Source organism: Cotesia typhae, unplaced genomic scaffold (genome assembly GCF_013202065.1).
Source record: "Cotesia typhae breed Kobodo isofemale line unplaced genomic scaffold, CoteBio_Ctyphae contig_5, whole genome shotgun sequence".
Taxonomy (NCBI): Eukaryota; Metazoa; Arthropoda; class Insecta; order Hymenoptera; family Braconidae; genus Cotesia; species Cotesia typhae.
In genome coordinates this window covers 9,271,245-9,295,672 of record NW_027423757.1, presented here as the reverse complement: position 1 = coordinate 9,295,672, position 24,428 = coordinate 9,271,245, and the positions used below count along the sequence as shown (strand labels likewise).

The following is a 24,428-nucleotide window of genomic DNA, read 5'->3' as shown; positions in this document are numbered from 1 at the left end:
TCACTTTGTCTATTAAAAATAAACTTATTGTAATAAAAATGGATGTCTAGGTATACATACAAGTTGGTGGTATATACAATATATCCAATCAATTTCAAATAAAATTTACAATTTTTAATTGTTTATTGTACAATTAATTAGTTTACCTGAAGCCTGCAGCATAATTATTGTTAAATTGTTTGTTTTTTTATTTTTTTACCGCATATGTTTTTTTTTCTTCAATTAATACCAATATGATCTTCATCCAGAAGAGTTTTTGAAAAAAATAATCTTGAGGATAATGCCAGAATAAAATATAATTTTAAATGATCCAAATTTCTTTGTTTATTTTAAATTGTCATATTTTATCAATAATTATAAAAATGTTTTGACACTATTTGAAATATTTGGATCGGTTCCCCACTGTTTGTCTCTTTTCTTCTTTTTTTTTAAATGTTTTCTTTTTACAGTCATAACAAAATAACAAAAATAAACTAAAAAAATCAGTAAATCGATAAGTTACCAGTCGAATTTGCTGGCATGGTAAGAAATGTCACTCTACCAATCGATAACTTTACAATTTTTTTAATTTTCTTTAATAAATAAATTATAGTAAAAAAAAGTAATTAAAAAAATGGACTTGTAGGAATTTTAATAATCTAAAAATGCAATTTTTTTTAAATAATTTTTTTCTCAAAGAAAATTAAAAAATTGTCAAGTGACAGCTAAATAAAATGTCATATAAATATTTCAAAATTAAATAAATTAAAAGATAAATAAATCCAATAGTAAGGCATTATTGAAGACTATAAACAAGAGACAAAACTTTATGTTAATAAAATCAGACAAAATAATTATTTTCAAAGTTTCTAATTCATACTTTGGCCGGTGGTGTCGCTAGAGTACCAGTTTTAATCTAACTGGTGGGAAAAATTCGTGGTGGGAAATGTTGTAAAAGTTTGTTACCGACTCGAATAGTTTTAGTGAGCGTTCAACGTTTTTAATATTTTTGAGTCATAAGAGTTCGGTTTACTGTGTATAGTCTCCAGCAAAGGTACTATAAAAATAATAAAATACTAACATTATTGAGTATTGACACAAATAATCTGTTTACTGTCCTATAAATTTGTACGCATGGAAAAATAATAACTGTAAACTAAAATTATAAATACATTCAAGTAAAACGTTAGAATTTATTTAGTAAACGGCGTCGTCTCAAATCCACTTTATAAACATCGATTTTAATCAGGTCGATATAAAATATTAAATTACGTTCCAGTTATATGTGGATTATTTAAATAATACGCCTACTATTGTATTTTTGTGTTTGGTAAATTTTTTTTGTTTTCAAGTTTTTTGTATATATTGTGTACATTGTAATTATTGTACTGTAATTACACTGGAATTTTGTTAACTATTGTCATATAGCATATTGTATATGTGAGAGAGTGTAATTTTTTTTTTTTTTTATTATATGTTAAATGCAATAATTTAAAAATACTGTGTATTAGGTCATCACCATTGTAGTATTGCAGCATCTCTGTTGGTAGTAATTCTCATCAGTTTTTTTTTTTTTTTTTTTTTTTTTTTTTTTTTTATATCCTGCTAAGATCATTCAAAGATTATACTCAATGTAAACTTACTATTAATTAATTTATTCATTTTATATTTATAAATAACGTCACTATTTATCAATCATCAATATAATTGTAAAATTATTTAAAAAATTGTATTTTGCTTTTCAATAATTTATTTATAGTATCTCTTATTTATTATTTACTCTGGATATCTTGACAGTCATGTTTAATCATCGATATATTTATATTAATTCTTATCAAAGTTATTGTTACCATTAATTTAACGTGTTCTTTCCGCGTTGTACGTAGCAAGATGACAATTTGATTGATAAGTATATTTCTTGATTAATTGACGTTTAAGCATCGATTATTGATTAACAAATAATTATTTCTAATTTTAGTTTTGTAATACCGAATTTTTTTATTTAATTAATTTTTGAGGTTTTTATGACCAAGATAATCGATATTTAATGACACGATTTTTCATGCTAACGCCCACACGCACCGTAATTTATTATAATATTTCATACTGTTTTATAAAATTACTTTATTTCTAAATCTAGCACTATTTAAATTTAAAATTCATTTCTATTAATTAATTAATAAAATTTACTTTTACAGATAAAAGAATACAAAATAAAATAAAAATGGAGCAAGGGTTTCCAGGACAACACACTACAACTACGACGACGACGAGTACGTCGACATTTCAGCAGAATTTGAGATTGGATCTTTCATATATAAGAACATTCCCTGGGATGTTAAAAATTGGGCGAATGGTACAAATTTTTAATATTTAAATTAATTTATAAATTTTTAAATAATTATTATTAATGAGTTAATTATTCGTGTAATTCAGGTATTGGATTTATTGGGATTCATATGTGTATCAGTTTCCAGTTACGTACAATCAAGTCGTGGAGCATGGTTTAATACAGTTGCAATGATGGGATTTTGGTGTACTGGAATTCTTTTAGCTTTTTTCATATTCCACGTAATTGAAAAATTCCACAAGATCCCATGGACCACTATTGTGAGTATTGAATTCTATAAAAATATTTAATTATAATTTTTTGTGTTCACTTTTGTGTTTTTATGTTTCTAAAACACTTGACTTCATTACACAAAATATTTTAAAATAAATGCTGTCATTACACTGTAATCATTTTCATAAACAATTTATTTTTCCACTGGTTTTAACAGTAAGGATACGAATAGTAACAGTCAGGTATGTAAGTCCTCGAAATTTCCGGTATTCATTTTTAATTTCCTGTTATTGATTTTATTTAATAAACTAGTTATTGTTATTATACTTGAGCTCTCATTTAAAGTAATATAATTCATTCAATTTTATACTCTGAATATGAATCATTTATTTAGTTAGTGAAACGTTGAAAATTGCTTGACTTTGACGTGTTGAGATTAAAGCATTACTTCAAACGCATCGCGTTATGAGGTGTGCAATTATTTATCTTTTACTTTAGCAATCAATTTAATTGAATGTTACACTTAAAACCGTAGTATCACGCACCAAAATTTAAGTATGCCTATAGCTTAGTGTAATGAAAAAAATTAATTGAGTACAATTAAGACATTGAATATTTTATTTTACATAGAAAGTAAACAAATTTCAAAAAATTCATACTGATGCACACTAGTGGTTGTTTAGAACCTTCTTATCGATTTTTATATGCTCGTGTTTGATATTTTGAAATTATTTTTAATAAATAAAATTATAATACATCATTTCTTCCACAGGAATTATTTTTCTGCGCTATAATGACCCCGTGTTACCTATTAGCAGCATCTCTGGCTGCTGATTCAGGGCGAGCCATTGAAGGATTTCGAGCTGCAGCCGTAAGATTTTTATTAATGAATTAAAAAAAATATATATATTTTAATAATTCTACATTTTGTATATTTTGTTTTAGTTTTTTGGATTTTGCGCTATGTTATGCTATGGTTATGACGCTTGGCTCAAATTTAAAGCCCGTCGAAATGGAATTCCAGCTCAAGGTCAACATGAATCCCAAAAACAAGTGTCGACAGTAACAAGCCCGGCTTATTAATTGTTAATTTTGCAAAGCTAGAATTGTTATTTTATTAATTTATCGAGAATCAACAGGCCGAAAGAGTTGATTCATTAAAGTTCATCATATACACAACGATATATTATACCTACCTCTACTTATTAGAACATTGCATAATCAAATTCATGAAATGTTACATAATATCAAGTTTATTGTTAACGTTAATTGTTAATTACATTAACTACTGATTGATAATTATGGATTATAGCAGTTACTTTTGTGAAAATTTATTTTGCGTGCTGTTGATAATTGTCCGTTATAAAAATTTTAAAGTAGATGATAAAGTAAAATTAATTCGAAATTAATTTGAAGAAAAATATTTATCATAATGAAAGCAAGTATTAAATATAAATATTTATTTAATATTATGTACATATTTGTATATTATTATGTGCACTTTTTCATTTAATTTAAAATAACTATTTTTGCACGCGTTTCATTGAATGCATGCTTATTGATGACAATACTTGCTTCGTTTAAATACAATAGTATTTTTCTATAATTTATTTTTTATAAAATTGTGTATAGTTGTTGATCATTTAGAGGTATTGTATGATTATTTATACATCATTCATGTTTCATATCATTAATCATTGTTCATCTTATTCACGTTAATCAATTTAAAAGTATTAAAAAAAAAAAAGTTTAAAGTGATATATTTCAAATGTTACACAAATTTATGTTTTTAGCGTTATCATCAAGTTCTTTTTTTATATAATTATTTTACTAATTATTAATTTATAAATTGGAATTAATAAGCTATTAATCTATTAAATATTCCAATTAATTTTTGCCTTTTTATAAATTTGCACTCAGTATATTTTTTTTTTATCGCTGTACTGTTATTTTCTTCATATTTGCTTAAAAAATAATTGTATGTAGTGTAAACTATAAAAAAAAATGAATACACTATATACTTACCTAAAGAAAGCCGATAAATAATACTAATATTTACAATTTACTTTTTTTTTTCTATTCGCGTACTCTTAACGTACGGCAATTTTAATGGACCAAAAGATTTAGCCAGAATCCTTAATATTACAAGCAATACATTATTATATGTAGTAATCTACTAATTATTATGTATATTGATAACACACAATGATAATATAATAATGAACAACATTATATTGTCACGTTGACTTGTATGATGATGAAATAATTTAAAATATAATAATAATTATAATGATAATAATAAACAAACGAAAATGTATGCATTATAGCAATGACAGATGAAAATAAAAAATAATGGAATTAGCCTGAGGGTAGTAACAATAATCAATAGAATAAAATAAATATTTAATTTCTGTAAGCATGCTGCGGTCTACGTGATTGTTTTTTGCCCATGCTAGACAAGTCGATGGTTTTGCCATTGGGGAAGACTAGCTTGTTCTCTTGATAATCGACAAATCCATTTAGATCATCCTGCAGCTCCTCCTGTTCTTGTTCATCGCACTTGATACCAGTAACATATGTGTACTCTCTCTTGATACCATCTAGATCAATGTAACCATACTTACCACGTGTTATACAATCAACACCAATTACTTCTTCTTTATAAGAACCGTCATCGTTCTCATATCCCCATGTTATTGACCCGTCAGAATTGTCTTCTCGCCATCGTCTAACAACCTGCGCAACAGGTTTCTTCTCACGATACTGCGCCTTCTTGCTTGATTGTTTGTTAACTGGTTGTTGTCGCCACTGGTCTGCTTGTGGCCGATATTGCTGTGGTTGAGATATAGCTTCAGGTTGTGAATTTTGCTGCTGTTGATGTTGATGCTGATGCTGTTGTTGTTGTTGTTGTTTTCGGTGTTGTTTTACGGGAGGACGAGTTTCTTCTTCATCAATGGGTTTGCGGAATTTGACTGGCTTTGGCGGCCGATACTGGACTGGAGCAATTATTTCTTCATGAAGATGTTGAGCTAGTGTCGTTTGCGTCACTGGAGATGGGCTTGGTGTTGGAGACGGAGTTGGTGCTGGAGTTGGAGATGATTGTTGTTGCTGCTGCTGCTGCTGTTGTTGTTGTTGTTGTTGTTGTTGTTGCTGGTACTGAATTTGTCGAGGAATGAAAACTGGCGAGTTAAAACCCGGACGATATTGGAATATGGGTTCTGGTTTTGGCGTTAAAGGACTCGAGAATAAACTACCGGTCGGTTGAGGAAATGCATGTAATGAATTTAGTTGCTTAATGAAAGATTGGTTAATATCTTCCTCTTCCTCTTTGGCTTCCTCGCTCACTGGTTTTATCGGTTGGTCTTGTTGCAGCAACTGAGGAGGCGGAGTTGATAGATTCTCCGATTTCAGCGTTGGAAGAAATGTAGGCTTGGCACGTGGTAATGTTACTTGCTGGATTTCATTCGCTTCCGATGTCGGTCGTGATCTATTCATTCATAAAATGATTATTGTTGTTGTTGTTGTAGTGCAATTGAATTATGAGATTTCTAAAATAAATATAGTGCAATAAATAATTACTTTATTATTGGACGACGTAAACGTGTATTAGGTACAATAGTCGGTGTTACTGCACTAGATCGAGCAGCTTGTCGAGGAAGAAAACGTACCGATGTCCTCATAGTAGGTAATCGGCGTGTTGGTGCATTTCCTCTATCACCATCTGGAAATTGAGCTCTCGCTATTTCCACTGTACAAATAAGTAACTAAAAAATGAAAATATTAATAACTTAACTAGTAATTAACGTAATTAGAATAACTAATAGTGTTGTTATTTTTTAATACTAATTTTCTCAGTAATGATTGATAGAAATTACAGAGTGGTGATATTGTTATGGTAATTATTCATAAGAATACTTTCTTTTGTATGTATCGAAGGTTTTAAATTTCTATATAAACATGTTAACCATAAAATATATGGCACGTGCTGAGAAAAATTTACATTACTTTCTCTTAAACTCTCTTACGTTGATTCTAAAACATTCAATTTAGTGGTGACCGACCACGCCACATTCCACTATCACTATTTTACTCGACTTCCAACGCTCTTGTTCTTTCATCGACTACCTGCATCGAGCCAATGAACATACTTGATAAGAATTTTCTCATGAATTATACATAACATGTAGCATAATAATTATTAATTTATCTATTGAATGAACCATTGCATTACATTTATGTAATGAGTAATAATCAGCAAATGGATTAATCTATAATCTTTAAAAAAATTTTTTTTTAGATCATTGTTAAAAGAACAATTACATATTGATCTAAAGACCCAATGAGACATTAACCGAATTTAATATTCGTTGGTGAGATGTGAAAAGTTACACTTTCTCTTTCTCTACGTTGCGGTCACGCAATAAATACAAAGTTTTATTTTTCATTTTTTAATTCATTTTGCTTTATGCATCAAGTATATTCTCGATCTGCTCATGTAGCAAGTGTAATCTCCAGTAGCTTTACGCAGTTAACTCGTTTTGTAAACAAATGTTTCAAAATATATGACAATTTTATAATTTTCATACGACTTGTATGTATTTATGTGAATGAAAAATTGCTCTTTTTGCCGTACTTTTTTAATTACTTTTAAATTACATCACGATCTACTTTACAGCGACGTATCTCTTGCAATCTGAATTAATTGCATGGATACATATCTCGGAGCACTATTATTGCTCTAATCTCTTTTGTTAGTACATTTTCTATTATCTAGAAAAAAAAAAGTAAACTAAGTTAATTAATTTTTTTACAAGTCTACAGCGTATAAATATCAGATTATTAACTCTAATTAATAATTAAATTGCGATTAACTAGAACTTTTTATTGAAACAAAACAATCTACTGATTACCGATTAAGTCATTCTAGTTCTGATATTCATTACTCAACTTTCGTAACTATTGTCATGCATGTTAACCATAATTATTAATTATGAAAAAAAAAAAAAAAAATTAACGTAATTATAAAATACTTACAAGTAATTTTAACAGCACAGCCATATCTTTAAAACACGGTGTAAGACTGGGTGTGGTGTATTATACCGAACTATCTCGAGCAACTCCTTGTGTCCGTGTTCTTATACCTATATCCCCGTTAAATTGCTAAAGCAGTCGATGTTGTTGTAGAGTCCGTCCAACTTTCCTTCGATACAAGAATATTTGTATCGCACGATGCGTGCTGCAGAGTTTTTAAGTAAATCGTCCGCAAGAATAACAATCATTCACTTATATACATTTATGTTAACCAGTTAAAAAAGACTTAATACTATTATATCCTACTTTTGATGTTTTGTAGTTTAAGAATAATTTAAACAAATAGTTTATACCTAAAAATTTAACTATTTAAAATCTTTTATGATTTATTTAAATTTTAAGCAGCTCTTTCAGAAGATCTATTCAGTCTATTCAGCTTGAGAGACTAAATAACACTCTGGTATGATGTATGACAACCAGAGCGCAAGAACAAGAGTAAGGAGTTGCAGTCCTTTTAGCCGCAAGGTGTCAAGCCCCCGAAGATGCTTTCCGACTCCATATATCTCTTGTCTCTCACATCATGCTTCATGTCCTGTCGACGCAACATAACTATTAACCTCCATATCATTTTTTAAAACCGCAAGATTACCTTAATGCGGTCACCAACAATAGTAATGTGTAGACTGTTCATGCAATACTTGAATTATATTAATTTGCGGTGAAATGACAGACAAAAGACCTCGAAGAAATAGTCTCATTTCTTCTCTTACCATCTCAATGTCATATCAAGGTCACTCACGATCCTCGCGGTAATTGTCTTCAGCTCCATGATTATATCTTTTTATTACACCGTGCTTCTCTTGCGGAGTTATTTTCATACCTACAAAAATAAAATAACTACAATTAGCAATTAAATAGTAAATGTAAAAATAACTTCAATAAAAATAATTTGATCTGTAATATTGATCATTTATTACCTTGAAGGTCAAATTTATTAGAAAGGTACTTCAAATAATGATATATACTTTAATTCCTTAGATCAAATATCAAATATTTGGTCTAGTATTACAATTTATCCGTAAATTAAATCCTTTCATGTTTTATTAATTGTTATAACCAATTCTCGCCTTTTAATAAATTGCATAATAAGCACGTCATTTATAATACACGATTATTGGAGTAAGTGTTTCAGTGTAATCAATTCCAATCGGTTGACATTATAGAGATCGACGTAATAAGCCTTAGAGAAAGTTTATTAATAATAATAAAAATTTCATTGTAGATTAATCATATTTTTAGTGCGTCGACAGATTTATGTAGAGAATAGTGTAACAACGATGCAACATTGTTTAAAATTTAGAGTTTTTTTTATTTAAATATAAGTAAAGAAGCTATATTTTTATTACCCATTGTTTAGTGGATTGCCTGCGATATTGAGTATATTCCGCGTGTCTGCGGGTTTTTTTTCTACCGGTGAATATAGATATATAGATATAAAAGCGTATTTGTAAGCAAGGGGGAAATAACAAGTGCAGTTGGCCGTTTTGCGGATACTATTTTGTCTCACCTGCCACAAGTATAGTCGTTACAACTAAACCTGACAAAATTAACAACGAGTATGAGAGAGTGCATAAAACTTTGATGGGAACAGTGTGTGAACTAGGATCTTATTAGCAGGTGTGGCGTTCTGTTTCTTCATTTAGTTTTTTATTTTTTTAAGTTTTATTAATTTTTTTTCTAGCATTCGTAATATCAAAACGTTCTTTTATTTAAAAACTTAAGGTATAGTTTTTGTATCCACCCAACTCTGTATTGAATTGGAAGTCGAATTGAATTGTGAGAAATATTTCAGTAACATATATTTTAAATGCGAGGGGTTCTTTGTTTTATATATACATATATATATATATATATATATATATATATATATATATATATATATATATATATATATATATATATATATATTGTAAACTTTATATTAATTGTCATGCGGATAATGCTCCAGGTGTTTTGTAATCATACGATATAAAACTAAATAATTTATTTTTAATCGCGTAGAATTTTTTTTTTTTAATTTATCATCATCCTGAATAATAAATTATTGATGCGCTAATTCTTTCTATTTAAAATATATGTTAATCAATAAAATTTCTCTGTTTCATAACGATACAGAAAATATCATTTTTAGATGAATATTAATTTTATGTTCAATTATTGCAGAGATAAAAAATGTGAAGCTATGATTTGAAGTCTACGGAGTACAAAGTTATGAAAAGAATATGAATCACAAAAGATAGAAATAGAGAACAATATTAAAGCGTAAGTAATTATTTTTTTAATGACTTGCAGAATAAATTAAATAAATGCAATATTAGATAAAATGCAAAAGTAATAACAAAAAATAGTTTTCCTTTCATATCTGAAGTAAATAAATTGATGGATGATTGTATAGAAGAATTCAGGACTCACAGAAGTTAGCCAGACAGATGATTTTGCCGAGAGGCTGGAACTGCCCTCTATGAAACCGGTTCCTGCATTTTACTTTTTTAACTTTTTTTATTATTTCCTTTTTTTATTCTATTAATTTTATATATCCTTTCAAACTACAATGTAGTCGCTGAGGGCGGCCATCTTTCGCCACCACCAATAGATTCTTTAAGAAGATGTACCAACTATTGTTCTTGACTTTATTCCTTTGTTTAACTTATTCAACTTATCAATTTATATGCTTGACTACTATCCTGCTGAGCGATAATTAATTAAAACATATCCTTACCATAAATACTTTAAGCAATACATGAATATAATAATGCAGTTGTACGTTAAGTATATTTTAAGTGGAAGAAAAAAGCTTACATTTGGTTGGCTGGAAATCAACCAGACGGAAAGCACGGAGTATCCAAGAAGTCAAGGGGAAAAATATAGTCAAGGTCGCTCGCATGAATTTTGCCGGCATACTTTCCAATTCTCCTTTCAAGGGCTCCAATGGTTTCCTTCTTCTTCTTATTTCTTATTATTATTATTCTTCTTCTTTTTCCCTTGTATCTCCTTCTTCTTTTTCTGACCGCCACGACGCCGGCTTCCTTTTCTACCCTGGTCGCTCGCAGCCCTCACACGAGTTCGCGATCGTCGTCAGTGCTAAGCTTCACCTTCTACACTTCAAATACACATCCAACAATTTAAACTTTATCCATCATTAATACATACCTAATACTACTTTTACTTGCTATTATTTGAATACAATACCACCGTCATTCTAATTACATCTATAATTATTGTGCTAACGTACGTATATAATTTCGCAATACGTGTTTTAATGTGAAATAAAATTCTTCATCTCGGTAAGTTTTAAACAAATTACTGCACTTGAAACACCTTAATTATTTTATAGCTGTAAAATTATTTTTCATTTTTAAAGTATAAATTATAAATATTATTTTAAATATAAAAAAATATAATTATAATTTATAATTAATAGATTTCAAATACGAACCTTTATTCTGACTTTCAGATCAAGGTTGTACGAAAGTGAAAATTTTAAATGGAAAGCGAAGACTATATTTTCGCATCCTTATTATACTTATCGTAATCTTCATTATTTACTCAACCATTTAAATGTTTAGCGTTCCATAACAGATTCGTCAGTAACTTCATTTATATTATATTCTTCTTAAAATTAATATTTTTCAATAAAAAATAATTACTTTTTTTTTTTTTTTTTTTTTTCTAACACAAAAATTGCAAACTGGTAATTGAACGATTTATTTCTTCTTTTTCATTATTACGACGATACTTTCGTATTTTCCTGCAACAATATTGTGACAAAAATGATTTAATGTGATTATGGTATAAATGAAAGTATATAGCGCGTAAAAAATGTACAAAGAATCCTTAAGACTCGCTAGACAGCCTTACCTGGCCGCTACACACGCAGGCTCCGGTCAAGGTCGTACGATTGGCGTTCTTTTTTGCACGTTCCACACTACACAGTTCTACCTGGTGTCTCAAGTGTACTATACAAGCGGTACACATAGACGCATCAGAAGGAGAATCCTTACATGGTAACATGATACCAAATTCACTGAACCGTCGAGTGATAATAATACTAATTGTTAATTTATATTTCCAAGAGTATTGAATTTCCAGGAATGAGGCCAACGGGATAAATATATTAGAATACTGAAACTAAAAAAAAAAAAAAAATAAAAAATAAATAAATAATTACTATACACTACAGCAAAGCGTCAAAAATTGGTAACTCCACCACCGTTGGCGACGATCGACAGTCAATGGGGTAAGAGTTGCCGCTTTTTGATACTAGTTACGTCGATTGTACTATTTAATAATTTTTAAATAACCACATATAATAAAATATAATATTTTTGTTATAATTAATAAACGTTTTGTAATAATTTAAGATAATAAATAATTTTTTTCTGTGTTTTACCTGTTTTATCTTTTATTATGGAATATTTTACATAAAGAATGTTATCGCTAAATATTCCATTAATTTTTATTTTGTTCGACTTCTTAATAATCGATTATTTTATAATTTAATCTAATATTGCCGTTATTATATTGACTAATTGAAATATATTAGTAAATATACAAGTTTGATATCTTTAGGACATTCATAGTGTATACTTGACTCTCTTGAGACACTCTGGGTGAACGAAACAGATTAAATTAGAATTACTTTGTATTTAACCTAGTAGAGTAATCATTAAATAGAATCGAGGCTGAGAAAAGATTTCACTGAATTAATGCGACTTGCTTGAAGAAATATTTTAATGGTCGACCTGTAACACAAATTTATATAATTTTTATTATTGCTCATAAAATCGAATTTCAAATTTAATTTTTTTTCTTGTGTTAACTTGACATTTGAGACAATTTTAAAAATTAATATAAAGAAGATAAAATTAAAAAATTTTCAAGCCAGTTATTCGATTCAAGATAATTATCTTTTTTTCTCTAACAGACAGAAGATGAAACATGTAAAAAAGTAATTTTAATCATATAAACTATGAGGTATTTTTCAAAAACAATAAAATTAAAATAAAAAAGAAATACTTAACTCAGATGGACTTTTTTGATGCAGACTGCCTTTTACGATAGTTAGGAAAAAACAAAATTTCTGAAATACCTTCGGTACCGCCTATCCTTGAAGATAAATGTAACTGTATAAGGTAAAGATTTGTTAATTTTTTTTTTTTTTTTTTTTTTACAAATGAATACAAGAAATGAAGTTTTTTTTTTATTACAAATACATGTATTATGAATTATACATGTAATATTGAAGTTAGTAGTCAGCTGTCAATTAAAAAAATTTTTTTAACAAATTAATTACAATAAAAAAATGCTTTTAAAAATTTTCACTGGTAATTTTTATTAATTTTCACATGTGAAACTTTTTAATTAATTTTTTTTTTAATAATTTAATTGCTATGAAATTTTAAAAAAATTATTAATTAATACATCAGTATTTTTCAATTGTTGAATTAAAAAAAAAAAAAAATTCTTGACAACATGACATTAAAGTTAGCTGTCATTTGACAATTTTTTTACTTTTCTTTAACAACAAAATTTGTTCTAAAAAATTATTTAAAAAAAATTAAGTAATAAATAACTTAGATTAAAATTTTTTCATCACCAAGATACAAATAACGAAGCAATACGTGAATTGCAAATATGCTAACGCCATCTCTCGAAAAGCCGGTAATGACACTGCAAGTTTATGATATTGTAACCAACAAACTTACAATTTTTTAGATTTTCATGATGATTAAATTGTTATGAACAAAATGAAGTGAAAAAATTCCACATGTAGAAATAAAAAAAAATTACAAGTGCAAATTTTCAAAAATATTTATTTTATCATAATTAATTAGTTCTAAAAATTTCAAAAGTTTACCAATGTTTACATATAGATTATAGAACACAATAGAGAGTATAATCTCTATACTAATGTATTAATAATAACTAGCATCTCAACCATATAATAGCAATCAACACTACAGACAAAGTATGTGTATTTGCTTATATATTATATTTCAGAAAAGATTATCGGATAGTTATAAAATTCTCTCATTCATTTGTCATGGATAATTAACGTATTATAGGTACACAATGCTATCTTAATGTTTCAACATTTCATTTGTATACTTCAGCTGACATCAACAAATTTTTGAAAGCAGCTGAGACTGAGACTGAGTTAGCGAACAGAAATTGTTTGCAGTATTGAATAAACCTTTGTCTAGATCAGTCCAGATTCTTAAAATTCTTGTGGATATTTTTTGATAGTGACAAAAATATACTGAATTTTATAAATGAATAAGAAGACTTTGGAATGTAAGTAAATCTTTATGATCAATAAAAATATTTTTTATAAAATTTTTATTTTATTTTTGGAGTTTCACTTTCATTTATTTATAATTTTAAGGTTAGATTTAATAACACTGAAGCTCACAGATATTAACATTTTTTTTTTTAATTTTACAGCAGTTAAATTATTAAAAAAAAATTTAATTAAAAAGTTTCACATGTAAAAATTAATAAAAATTACAAGTGAAAATTTTTAGAAGCATTTTTTCATTGTAATGAATCTGTTAAAAAAGTTTTTAAAATTGACAGCTGATCGCTAACTTCAGTATTATTAGATTTAGACTCATTTTTAAGAAGATTAAATATTTATAAGTTTTTTTCATCGCAGCAATGGATATTCGCGAAGAATTAAACAAGAAACTAGTTTTAGAAAAACCAGCTCAGGTGCCACAATTCAAAACCAATAAAAAAAAGAAAAATAAGAATTCGGGTGATAATAAAAAACCAAAAAGTTACGCTAAAAACGAACATGTAAGTTTTATTTACGCTTTAATTAGTTTATTTTTACCTAAATGAGTTTATTGTTTGTTAAATAAATTAATTAAAATTAAAACTCTTCTTTAGTTGTATGAATCACTAGAAAGCGATATTTCTGACTTTGATACACCTGTCAAAATGAAGACGGAAGCCGAAATACGGTCAAAAATTCTTGAGGTAGTTAAAATAATAAAATTAATGAGTTATTAATTATTTCCATTAATTTTATAGATCTTAAACATAAATATAAATATTTTTTCAGATCAACGGTGGCAAACTTGACGATACTGGCATAGTGAAAAAATGGAAGGAAGCCGTTGATGCGGATAGTGCTAACAAAAGCAAGGAAAATTATTACAAAAAAAATCCACTAATGAGAGGATTATTGGACAAAAAAATGGCAAGTTTAAAAGTAGCAGATATAGAATCATCAGACTCATCCAGTGGTAAGGACACAAACAATATTGACGTGAATAATGAAGACGTTCAAATTCCTTGTTTGATGGAAAGTACTGAAGAACCTGATGTTTTTGTTCTGCGTGATACGACAAAGCGTGATAAAGATAAAGATATAGATAATGATTTCAAGTTTTCATATCGAGGTATTAAAAAAACCACGACACCTAGACATTATGCTATTCATGAACTAACTTCAGAGGACTTTGCATTCACTAAAAAGTAATTATAGTATTCTTTGATTTTTAGGAATGTTTTTAAATTGCTATTTTTTTTTTATTACGCCGCTCTAATCAATTGTGCAATTCTATGTATTTTATTTTTATTTATTGATATGTAATTGATTTTTTTAACTATTATTCAATTAAATTCAACAGTATAATATTAAAGACGAAAGAATAAAGATAAGTAAAGGCGATATTTTCACTAGTCTATTTTTTTTGTTCGTAGGTTGTTAATGGTGAAAATTCCTTCGTTAGATCATCTTATTGATCAAGCATTTGTTTTAAACTTCAATCTTATTAATTTGCACTTGATCTCATTTGATTAATTTTATGATCGCAATCAATTTAAAAAAGTGCCTTTAATAATAATAATGATTCTTTTTATTGTTCAAGATGATTATAAATTTTATAGATAAACATATTTTTAAGTCAATCCTGAAGACTGACTTACTTATTAAATAACTGAAATAAATGCATTGAAACAACAAAAAAAAAAAAAAAATTTTTTTTTGCAAGTTTACATACAAAAAAACTTCCCTTCGAGGTCGACTTTCGGTACAAGCCGATTTAAAGAGTCTCTACCAAATGTATTAGTGCCATAAGTACAATTTTTGTACCAAAGAGTATTCTATAATTCAACGATTTTCTATAAATAAGATATTTTATTTCAAAACACTGCAAGAATATATTCAGTGGAAAACGTTTCATTTTTTTTTTTGCTGAATAAACAGTTTAAAAGCAAATGAAGTAATAAATGTTATTTTTTGTATAGTTTTGAAATAAAATAAACAATTTTTTTTAATAAGTATCTCTTCTAATTATAAGAAATCTATAATTATTGTTACTTGTTATTAAAATTTGTAACTATAACAATATTTTTATGTATTCAATAAATATTGTCATGAAATAAATCATTAATCATTTAATTTTATCTAGTAGTATGATTGAATTAAAATTAATTTATTACTAATATTAAAATTATTATTTATGTTGAAAATAAAAATTAACTGATCAATAAATTTTAAATTAATAATAATAATATAATTGAAATAATAAAATGAAATGTATTTTATTAAGAAAACAGAAAATCATAAAGTTAATAGAGAGATAAAGGTTAATTTTATAATTTGCCCAAGAACTTTATCTCTCCTAGACAGTAAAAAAAATATAAAAAAGTTATGATACTATCGAACTATAATTGAATTGTTTTATGCATACTTATAAGTGATATATTAACATAACTAGCGAGAAGAGTGTAAATCCGTGAAAGTTTGGATTGTGAAATGTCAAAGCGGAATCTGGCGTTGGAGTAGTTCATAAAACCAAGGAAAGTGGGAGCGTGAGCTAGCGGCTACTCACAACTTGTTACATTACACGTGAACAGTGATCAGTGAATACAACAACAAGCAACGAGGAAGGAACAAACAAGTTTTTCTTTTTTTATACCTGATAAACCAATCATAATAACAATATATAACGTGATACACTTCTAACCACACTCGACATTTAAAAATTAATCGTTTTCCAGGCAACTCAACAGGACAATGAACACATCATCAAATGTAAGATGACTTTTGTGTCTATAAAAAATTTTTTTATTTACATAATGTAATTATATCATTGATAATACTTGTACTTTTACTAAATATGAAAGTTTTTTTTATCCCGATGTCACCAATGACCTTCAAAGCTGTCAATATTTAAATAATATCACTCATTTTTTTGTGATTTTATCTCATGATTTTAATTTTCAGAATGATCTAGCAAAAGATGATGAGCTGGAGCTTTTCAATAGCAGCTTATTGAATCGTTTACCTAATTTGCCAAAAGAAAATGAACTTTTAGTAAGACCACTACGATCTACAGATTATGATAAAGGTAATTTTATTTTTATTAATATTTATAGCACTCAGTATTGATGATTGTTGTGATAAAAATAATGTATTACGTCGTATTATCAATAATAACTGATACAATTCATCATGCTTTATTCTAGGTTTCATACAACTGCTAGGACAACTAACAGATGTTGGAAATATTACTAAAGACCAATTTTTAAGTAAGTAATGTTCATGCGGTAAAATAATTCTGTTTGTAATTATCAAGAGAAGATTCCATTGGATAAAAAAATAATTTTTCAGACAGATTTTTTAAAATGAAAACAGCTGGTGGCTACTACGTTGTCATTGTCGAGGATTTGAACGGTGGAGAGGTAGTAGGAAGTGCAACGTTAGTTGTAGAGCAAAAATTTATTCACAATTGTGCGTTGGTGAGTATCAATACTATTTATACAGCCGATAAATGATATTTAGTACAATAATATTACATTATTAAATGGAGCAGAGTTATTGACGTTGTGGATTTTAATTTTTTAGAAAGGACGTCTGGAAGACGTAGTCGTAAATTCAAAGTATAGAGGTAGACACCTCGGTAAATTATTAATCAGTACAATATCGCAATTGTCTCGAAGTTTACAGTGTTATAAATTATCATTAGACTGTCGTGATCGGCTTATTGGATTTTATGAGAGTCTTGGATTCCAACGAGAGGTTGGTAACGCTAATTCTTTAAACATGCGGTTTGAGACAACCCCCGAGCACTCTCGTTTATGATAATAGCTATTATTTTTTGTAATTAATAATCACACGGAAAAAAGAAAAATAGAAAAATTACAGTATATAATGTAACGTGGCGCTTCGTGATGAAAACTGAAAAAATTAGTTTCAGATTTAAGTATTAAAGATTTTATAAGAATTAAATTTCTAAAATGTAATATTTACATTGAAAACTTGAATGAAAATTAACATTCAAAGTTTGAATTACAAAAATGTTACTTCGAACTTTAATTTTTCTAGTTTTGAATACGACGGGACACTTATTACAATTTATAATATAATTTTTGAAGTTTTCTTTTTTCCGTGCATACTCGGGGATAACTCAATTATGAAAACAATCGTAATAAAGAGAAATGAATATTTGTACAATATGAGTAATAATAAATTAATGTGTATATTTTTATGCGATTAATAAAACTTGTTATAAGATATTTTTGGATATGTGTAAATCTTTATTTTTATTATCATTATTGTTAATAATAATAGTTCATTTTTTTCTTTCGTTTACATATTCACTAAAATCGAGTTTTATAATACAATAATTAATTAGATTAAAAAAATTAATTAAACTTTTTTAGCGGGAGCAGTGGTCCGTAATTTAGTGGCTCTTTTAGCTTCCATTTGTTTTTGGCGTGCTAGTTTACGCTCTTCGCGTTTTTTTCGTGCCTCGTCAAATTTATTGTTCGTCCCAGTGACTCCTGAAAGATAAATCAATCAGTAATTTCAATATCAATAATAATTGATATTATTAATTAATTAATTGATAACTGTGAAAAAGTATACCTGGTTGCTCTATCGTTTGAAAGTCTTCAAGTACTTGAAATTCTTGATCATCCCAACCGGATTCAGAGCCTTCATTTTTATCAGCAAGGTTCTCAGCAGCTTCGAGCTCCTAAAATCAAATTAATTTGTCATTTACTTTTGATACTTTTGGTAAAAAAATAAGTAAAACTGAATCATTGAAAGCAGACTAACCGGTTCTTCCTCTAAACTTGTCCAGTGGTCATTTGGTTTAGATGTATTAGCTGATGGTGTCACTGTACTAGCGGGTGTCGTGGTCGTTGACGAGGGTTGTTGCTCCATGTCTCCCCAGTTATCAGCTTCCCAATCCCAGTCGCAATCAGACTGAGTGTTTGCGGTGTTTTGCGAATCGTGCTCATGATCTGGATCCAAAGATGTCATGCTTGTTGCGCTGCTTGTTGTCGCTGTGGTGCTAGCGCTGCTTTGTGAGCTACTCGCTTGTTCTAATTGAATAAATATTACATTATTTTTATGCATTTAAAATAAAAAAAAAATCAGAGTAGATGTATCGAGGCAACTATACCCAGAGATGCTGGTTTGTTAAGTAAAATACGAGATGTAGTGTGAGGATTGGAAGACTTTGGTGTATCTGATTGGCTTCGATAAAATTTAGCAGTCATTGTTGTAACAGCCCAGCCAGCCCACGTTGCTGCTGCATTACTTAAGCTGGGTGTTGCAGTATTGACGTCAGCCTCTGAAAGAAATAGTTTATTCATCAGTAAATAGATGAAATCAATAATCTATATTATTGAGAGAATAAGAAAAATTTTGTTATATATATATGTATATATGTATATATGAAAAATATATGAAAATGTATGTGGATACTCAAATGAAAGCTCTTGATGAGTGTAACATCGAGATGAGCTTATATCTTTAAAAATGTCAATAGTTAAAAAATTACAGTGCAATTTAACAAAAGTCAATATTTAATAAAGCAAATTTATTAAGATTATTTATAAAAAATATTTACCCATTGTTTCTCTTAATCCAGGATCTTCTGATACTTTTTCAAGTTTAAACAAAAATCCTCGTATCGTTCTGAATGCAGTGTCACGTACTGTTTTGTCAGCATCAGTGGTAAGAGTACACAAAGCCGGTAAAATACGATTAGCAACTTCTTGCAGTAAATAATACTGCTGGGTGATTGCTAATGCTGATACACTCGCACTTCGCGCTGGAGGAAAAGGATCACGAGTTCCGCGAATAAACGCTCCTATCAGTACCTATAAAAATTATCAATGCACGTTTGTTTCAGTTGTAAAATATGTACATAAAAATATCTTATTACGTTGAAAAAAAAAAGAGACAAAATAATATACCTTTTGGCGAATTTGAGGATGAAGATGTTGAGCTATTTTACCTAAACAAACTGTTGTATTAGTTCTAATTCCACCTTGTTCATCACTTGATTGAAGTTTTGCAAAATATCTCAACACCTCAACATTTAAATTGTTATAATCAAGCTTTGGTGCTAAGTGTACTACTGATTTAATTGTTTGCTCTCGAACCGCCGGATTAGTATCCAAGAAACCTCGAGCTACCTGCGGGAGTTAATTAAATTTATCTTAGTAATTATTGTTACCCTAATGATTATAAACTATGCAAAGTACATTTAACTAGTAATACCTGAGGAAAGATAGCGTCGTTAACAGTAGACGGCTGAAGATGATTAACGAATCGATCGAGCTGTTGTAAGAGTCGTAATCTAGTAGCACGGTCATTTGATGCGAATAATTTAACGACACAAGGGACTACTCGCTTTTGATACTCGGCGTCTGGCAGCTGGTTACCCAGTTGCAGTAATGGAAGCAACACAGCACTGCCTGCATCTCCGAATTCGAAGGCTGCCAGTAGCTGGGGTAGAATTTTGTGTCTTCCAACACCTTCAGGGAAACTGTCCAGTTGACTCGCGAGTTGTGAGAAAAACCTTCCCTTTTCTCCTTTCTCCTTCATCTGAATTTCTTCTAGAAACAGCAGTGCGTCAACCAGGTCGTTTTTGAAGAACCCGCTGTTGCTGCGACACCGGGCTATCACGTCCGCTGGATTAGGTCTTCCATCAGGACTCAAACTCGTCAATTCTTTGTACACTGTCAGCAATTGCTTTGGTATCTAAACATAAATATTTTTTATTTTTACTTAATGTCTTTTGGAGTAATTAAAGAAGTAAAAATATCAAACCTGTTCCATGCTTTTAAGATTGGCTCTCTGTCCTAGTGGCCCATTGAAAGCCTCCCAGATCAGACACCCGAGACCCCACATATCGACTGAGCTGTTCATATTTACTCATCAGTATCACAATTTTAAAACCTAGATATTTTAATATACCAAAATATTTTTTTTTTTTCCACGGAAATTATTAACAATTTTGAACTACAATAATTACCATTTCGACGTCGGTTTTGCGTTCTCCCGCACTTCTGGAGGACTGTAAGTTTGTAGTTCATGTGGCAGTAACATGTATGGCGCATCAACGGTTGTCATGTACTCTACACATCCTAATTTCCACTCACCACTCTCCTCATTTACAAAAACTGAATATAAATTCACATTGTTGTGTCTTAAATTACCGTCATTATTTAAAAAACTCAAAGCCCTCTGTAAACAAATTAAAATTTTCTTCATTCAATTTTATACTTACAATTAGACAGTTTAATAATTATAATATTAAGTTAATAAATAAATATTAAAATAAAAAATTATACAAACAGTAATTTGAAATATCCCCCATGAAAAGTATAATTCTTTTTTGACACCTTCACCGATGTCTATTTTTCGTAATAATCTACTATGCAGTGGCTCTATCCTCTCAGTTGCCAAGTAGATAACTTTGTCAGTCTGAAAAATTATCAATAAACAAAACAATTAATTATTCAAGATTCAATAATCAAACTTAGGTATCGATTATTTAGATATAACACTGAAAATAATTGACAGTTAAAAATATTCATAAATTATTTTATAATATAGATAAAAAGACTTCTGTAAAATGTCCTTTAATTTATTTTATAGATGTGTATTAAAATGGTTATCAAATAATAAATCAATTGTCGATTAATTTTTTTCTCAGTGTAAATTATATCAATATAAAATGATTAAACCTCAAGGCTATCGACGTAAGTGAGTACACTTGGATGTCTGAGAGTTTTCAATCTTTTAACTGCATTCCTTGCTATCTCCAATTGTACTTCTCCACCAGCTTTTATGTCATAAACAAATACAGATACGTCATCTCCATTTGAAGTGCCCTGTAAATAAAAATAAATAAATTATTTATATTTATGTAAATAAATAAAACAATTAAATATTTTTTTTTTTTTTTTTTTTTTTTTTACAAATAAATAAACCACAAGAAGAGGTTACCTTTTTTTTGGCTCTATAAAGAGTCCAAATACTTTTACCATCAAATCCATCAACAACTTCTCCTATTTCGTAAGGAAAATCCTTAGCTGGATCTCGGGAGAATAGCGACCACATGATTTAATTCGTTGAGTATTTTTTATCGAAGTAAATAATTGGAGAATAACATTTCTAGCTAAAAAATAATAAAAAACTTTTATCTTCACTAGTACTAATGACAGCACGGCCACGCATAGACTATACGTCATTACCGACGTCTTTTAGCAACAAAATCGAATACTTCCGATGACACCCGAACAATTAATTATTGCTATTTTTTGAATTTTATAAATTATTTATTATTTACTTACTTTAAAAAATAGTCATTCGCATTCAGACTAATTAATATTTAATAATACTAGAGTTAGCAGTCAGCTGTTAATTTCAAAAATTTTTTTAATAAATCAATTACAATAAAAAAATTCTTCTAAAAATTTTCACTTGTAATTTTTATTAATTTTTACATGTGAAATTTTTTAATTTAATTTTTTTTATAATAATTCATATAAAAATAAATATCTAAAAAAATTTTAAAACACAGTAACTGACAATCTTGAGATTTTTAAAAATTGTTCTTATTAAAAAAAAAAATTGGCGCGCCAAATTTATAGAAAATTTGATTTATAAGTAGAAAATACTTAATTATAAATATTTTTAAGAAAAAATACTTGAAATTAAGGTCTAAAAGTTATAAAAAAAAATTACGTATAAAAATTTTGCAGTTACTGTATTTTTAAATTAGGCAGCCGAGAAATTGAGAACTTTAAAAATAAATTAATGAAATGTTCGATTCAATTTTTATTGTTGTTTATGTACATAAACAAATATATCACTATTGTATAGTATTTATTATTAGTTAATATTAAATTATTTTTGAAAACTTATCGTACAACTGTTTGTTATATACAAGAAAGTACTTAAAAAAAATAAAAAAAAAAATGTGCCAACAAATTGGTTCATGAAACTTTAAACTGAATTAAAAAAAACAATGACTAGAATCTTTAAAAAAAAAAAATAAATTTCAAAGATTTTTGTCCGTATAAATTTCTAGTAGCATAAAAAACGTTCATGTTTCATATTATTGTACTTGTAACATTAATTATTTAAATAAATAACCAAAAATTTGAGATTATCTTTTTTAACTCCTAGTTCCTTTAACATCCTTCTCGTAGTAACCAAGAGCTCGATGAACAACTGATTTGTCATCAGGACTTTTACGGCTCAAGTCATCAGGACTATTTATATCACTACCAGCAGCCACTGTCTCAACAGGTTTTAATTTTTCTAAATTAATTTTTTGCTTAGGGTTTTTAGCGAGCTCTTCAACCACAGTTGTTAAATATTTTATTTGTTTCTCTTGCTCTTGAGAGCTTTCATGTAACGCTTGGATGTCATCTGTGAATTTTTGTACTTGAGCTTGTCTGTCAGCTTCTTTATTAGCTTCCTTAACCGACTGACGGTTGTACTCAAAGAAAAGACATCCTCCAGCAACAGTGAAGATTATAACTTCACCCATTAAATTAGCTCCAAGCTCAATTGCCATTTGTTCGTTTAACTTAGCAACTTTCGTTGGCTTTCCCAAGTTCATCACATACATTTTAGCTTTTACTTCAGCCCAATGATAAACTGCAAATAATAATTTAATAAATTAATTATCTAATAGCAGTTTATTTGAATTTGGCTTTTTTAAAAAATTTTCATGGATATTAATTTTAATAATTACATTGAGCTGGTGGAATAATAAAATATGTCCTAAATACTGGATGATTTTTAGCTTGTGAAACAAGAAGTTTTGCTATTGGTTTACTTATTTGTTTCAAAAATAAAACTCCTAATTTAAATGCTGGAAAAACTCCTACTGCCATGATTGCTCGTCCTCACTCGTTCGTTTTTTCGGTAATCAAACTTAGTACTCTGAAAAGAAAATAAAAATTACATTTTAATAACATACCAAAAAATATTGCAAAGTTCGTGGTTGTGCAAGATAGTCTTTGATTGGTTATATTTGCATATTATTCAACACAAGTCATGTCATTGCTGATATTCACTAAAAATAAATCATCAAAAATAATGAAATAAATTTTTCATAAATAACTTTTTAAAAAATAGAAATTTAATAATTTTGTTTAATAAATACCAATATCAAATGTAAATTATTATTTACCTTCGGAATGTTTAATGACGATACCTCCGTAGAGTCATCAATTGCTCGATTTATTCTCGGTACAAATAAATTGTCAACAAAATATGTATAAAAATAAATTTGGCCGAATAAATAAAAAGTTAATTAAAAATCATTTAATTATTGTTTTACATCAAACTTTTTTATTAAAAAAACAAAATATCCGTCAAGTTGCAATGACTTTAAAAGCGTCGTTCATTGAAAACTACCACTTGGTTTCCAAGAAATCACAATTATTTTTTTTTTTTAGTAAACAAAATATTATAATTAAAAAAATTAAATCCTTTGAACCGAAGATCAATTATTTATTAATT

General features: G+C 28.1%; 6 protein-coding genes across 19 annotated transcripts; 3 read left to right on the top strand and 3 right to left on the bottom strand.

The window, feature by feature from the left end:
• The first annotated feature begins 890 nt into the window (after nt 1–890).
• On the top strand, nt 891–4,903 carry LOC141530518 (CKLF-like MARVEL transmembrane domain-containing protein 8). Of its 2 annotated transcripts, none has more exons than XM_074247676.1 (5): nt 891–1,033; nt 2,178–2,335; nt 2,416–2,589; nt 3,315–3,413; nt 3,488–4,903. In XM_074247676.1, exons 2-5 carry the CDS (start codon nt 2,204–2,206, stop codon nt 3,623–3,625), a joined length of 543 nt encoding a protein of 180 aa, XP_074103777.1. In that variant the 5' UTR covers nt 891–1,033; nt 2,178–2,203; the 3' UTR covers nt 3,626–4,903. The 2 variants fall into 2 exon arrangements, with proteins under 2 accessions (XP_074103777.1, XP_074103778.1); XM_074247677.1 differs by lacking the exon at nt 891–1,033 and adding an exon at nt 1,084–1,309.
• Nucleotides 4,904–4,942: 39 nt separating this feature from the next.
• Nucleotides 4,943–12,766, bottom strand: LOC141530516 (uncharacterized). Of its 13 annotated transcripts, none has more exons than XM_074247663.1 (11): nt 12,655–12,766; nt 12,024–12,375; nt 11,492–11,761; nt 11,070–11,381; nt 10,433–10,967; nt 10,046–10,317; nt 8,551–8,813; nt 8,223–8,453; nt 7,577–8,165; nt 6,122–6,306; nt 4,943–6,029 (listed from the first exon to the last, which is right to left on the bottom strand). In XM_074247663.1, the coding sequence occupies exons 9-11, from the start codon at nt 7,598–7,600 to the stop codon at nt 4,946–4,948; spliced, it is 1,293 nt and encodes a 430-aa protein (XP_074103764.1). In that variant the 5' UTR covers nt 7,601–8,165; nt 8,223–8,453; nt 8,551–8,813; nt 10,046–10,317; nt 10,433–10,967; nt 11,070–11,381; nt 11,492–11,761; nt 12,024–12,375; nt 12,655–12,766; the 3' UTR covers nt 4,943–4,945. The 13 variants fall into 13 exon arrangements, with proteins under 13 accessions (XP_074103764.1, XP_074103767.1, XP_074103774.1 ...); XM_074247666.1 differs by adding an exon at nt 8,980–9,170 and having other exon boundaries at nt 12,024–12,759; XM_074247673.1 differs by adding an exon at nt 7,176–7,312 and having other exon boundaries at nt 12,024–12,759.
• Nucleotides 12,767–13,723: 957 nt separating this feature from the next.
• LOC141530517 (uncharacterized) lies at nt 13,724–15,619 on the top strand. The gene is made up of 5 exons (XM_074247675.1): nt 13,724–13,927; nt 14,289–14,431; nt 14,525–14,614; nt 14,700–15,115; nt 15,344–15,619. Exons 1-5 carry the CDS (start codon nt 13,906–13,908, stop codon nt 15,441–15,443), a joined length of 771 nt encoding a protein of 256 aa, XP_074103776.1. The 5' UTR covers nt 13,724–13,905; the 3' UTR covers nt 15,444–15,619.
• A 701-nt stretch (nt 15,620–16,320) lies between these two features.
• On the top strand, nt 16,321–18,163 carry Gnpnat (glucosamine 6-phosphate N-acetyltransferase). The gene is made up of 5 exons (XM_074249082.1): nt 16,321–16,679; nt 16,872–16,995; nt 17,114–17,176; nt 17,259–17,386; nt 17,493–18,163. Exons 1-5 carry the CDS (start codon nt 16,662–16,664, stop codon nt 17,727–17,729), a joined length of 570 nt encoding a protein of 189 aa, XP_074105183.1. The 5' UTR covers nt 16,321–16,661; the 3' UTR covers nt 17,730–18,163.
• Yata (N-terminal kinase-like protein yata) lies at nt 18,161–22,119 on the bottom strand. Its single transcript, XM_074249079.1, has 12 exons — nt 21,897–22,119; nt 21,635–21,781; nt 21,243–21,371; nt 20,920–21,131; nt 20,715–20,805; nt 20,163–20,645; nt 19,856–20,077; nt 19,507–19,759; nt 19,057–19,227; nt 18,708–18,976; nt 18,516–18,624; nt 18,161–18,430 (listed from the first exon to the last, which is right to left on the bottom strand). Exons 1-12 carry the CDS (start codon nt 22,008–22,010, stop codon nt 18,297–18,299), a joined length of 2,334 nt encoding a protein of 777 aa, XP_074105180.1. The 5' UTR covers nt 22,011–22,119; the 3' UTR covers nt 18,161–18,296.
• Nucleotides 22,120–22,765: 646 nt separating this feature from the next.
• Nucleotides 22,766–24,384, bottom strand: LOC141531334 (putative OPA3-like protein CG13603). Its single transcript, XM_074249081.1, has 3 exons — nt 24,097–24,384; nt 23,656–23,846; nt 22,766–23,558 (listed from the first exon to the last, which is right to left on the bottom strand). Exons 2-3 carry the CDS (start codon nt 23,795–23,797, stop codon nt 23,071–23,073), a joined length of 630 nt encoding a protein of 209 aa, XP_074105182.1. The 5' UTR covers nt 23,798–23,846; nt 24,097–24,384; the 3' UTR covers nt 22,766–23,070.
• Between the last annotated feature and the right edge of the window lie 44 nt (nt 24,385–24,428).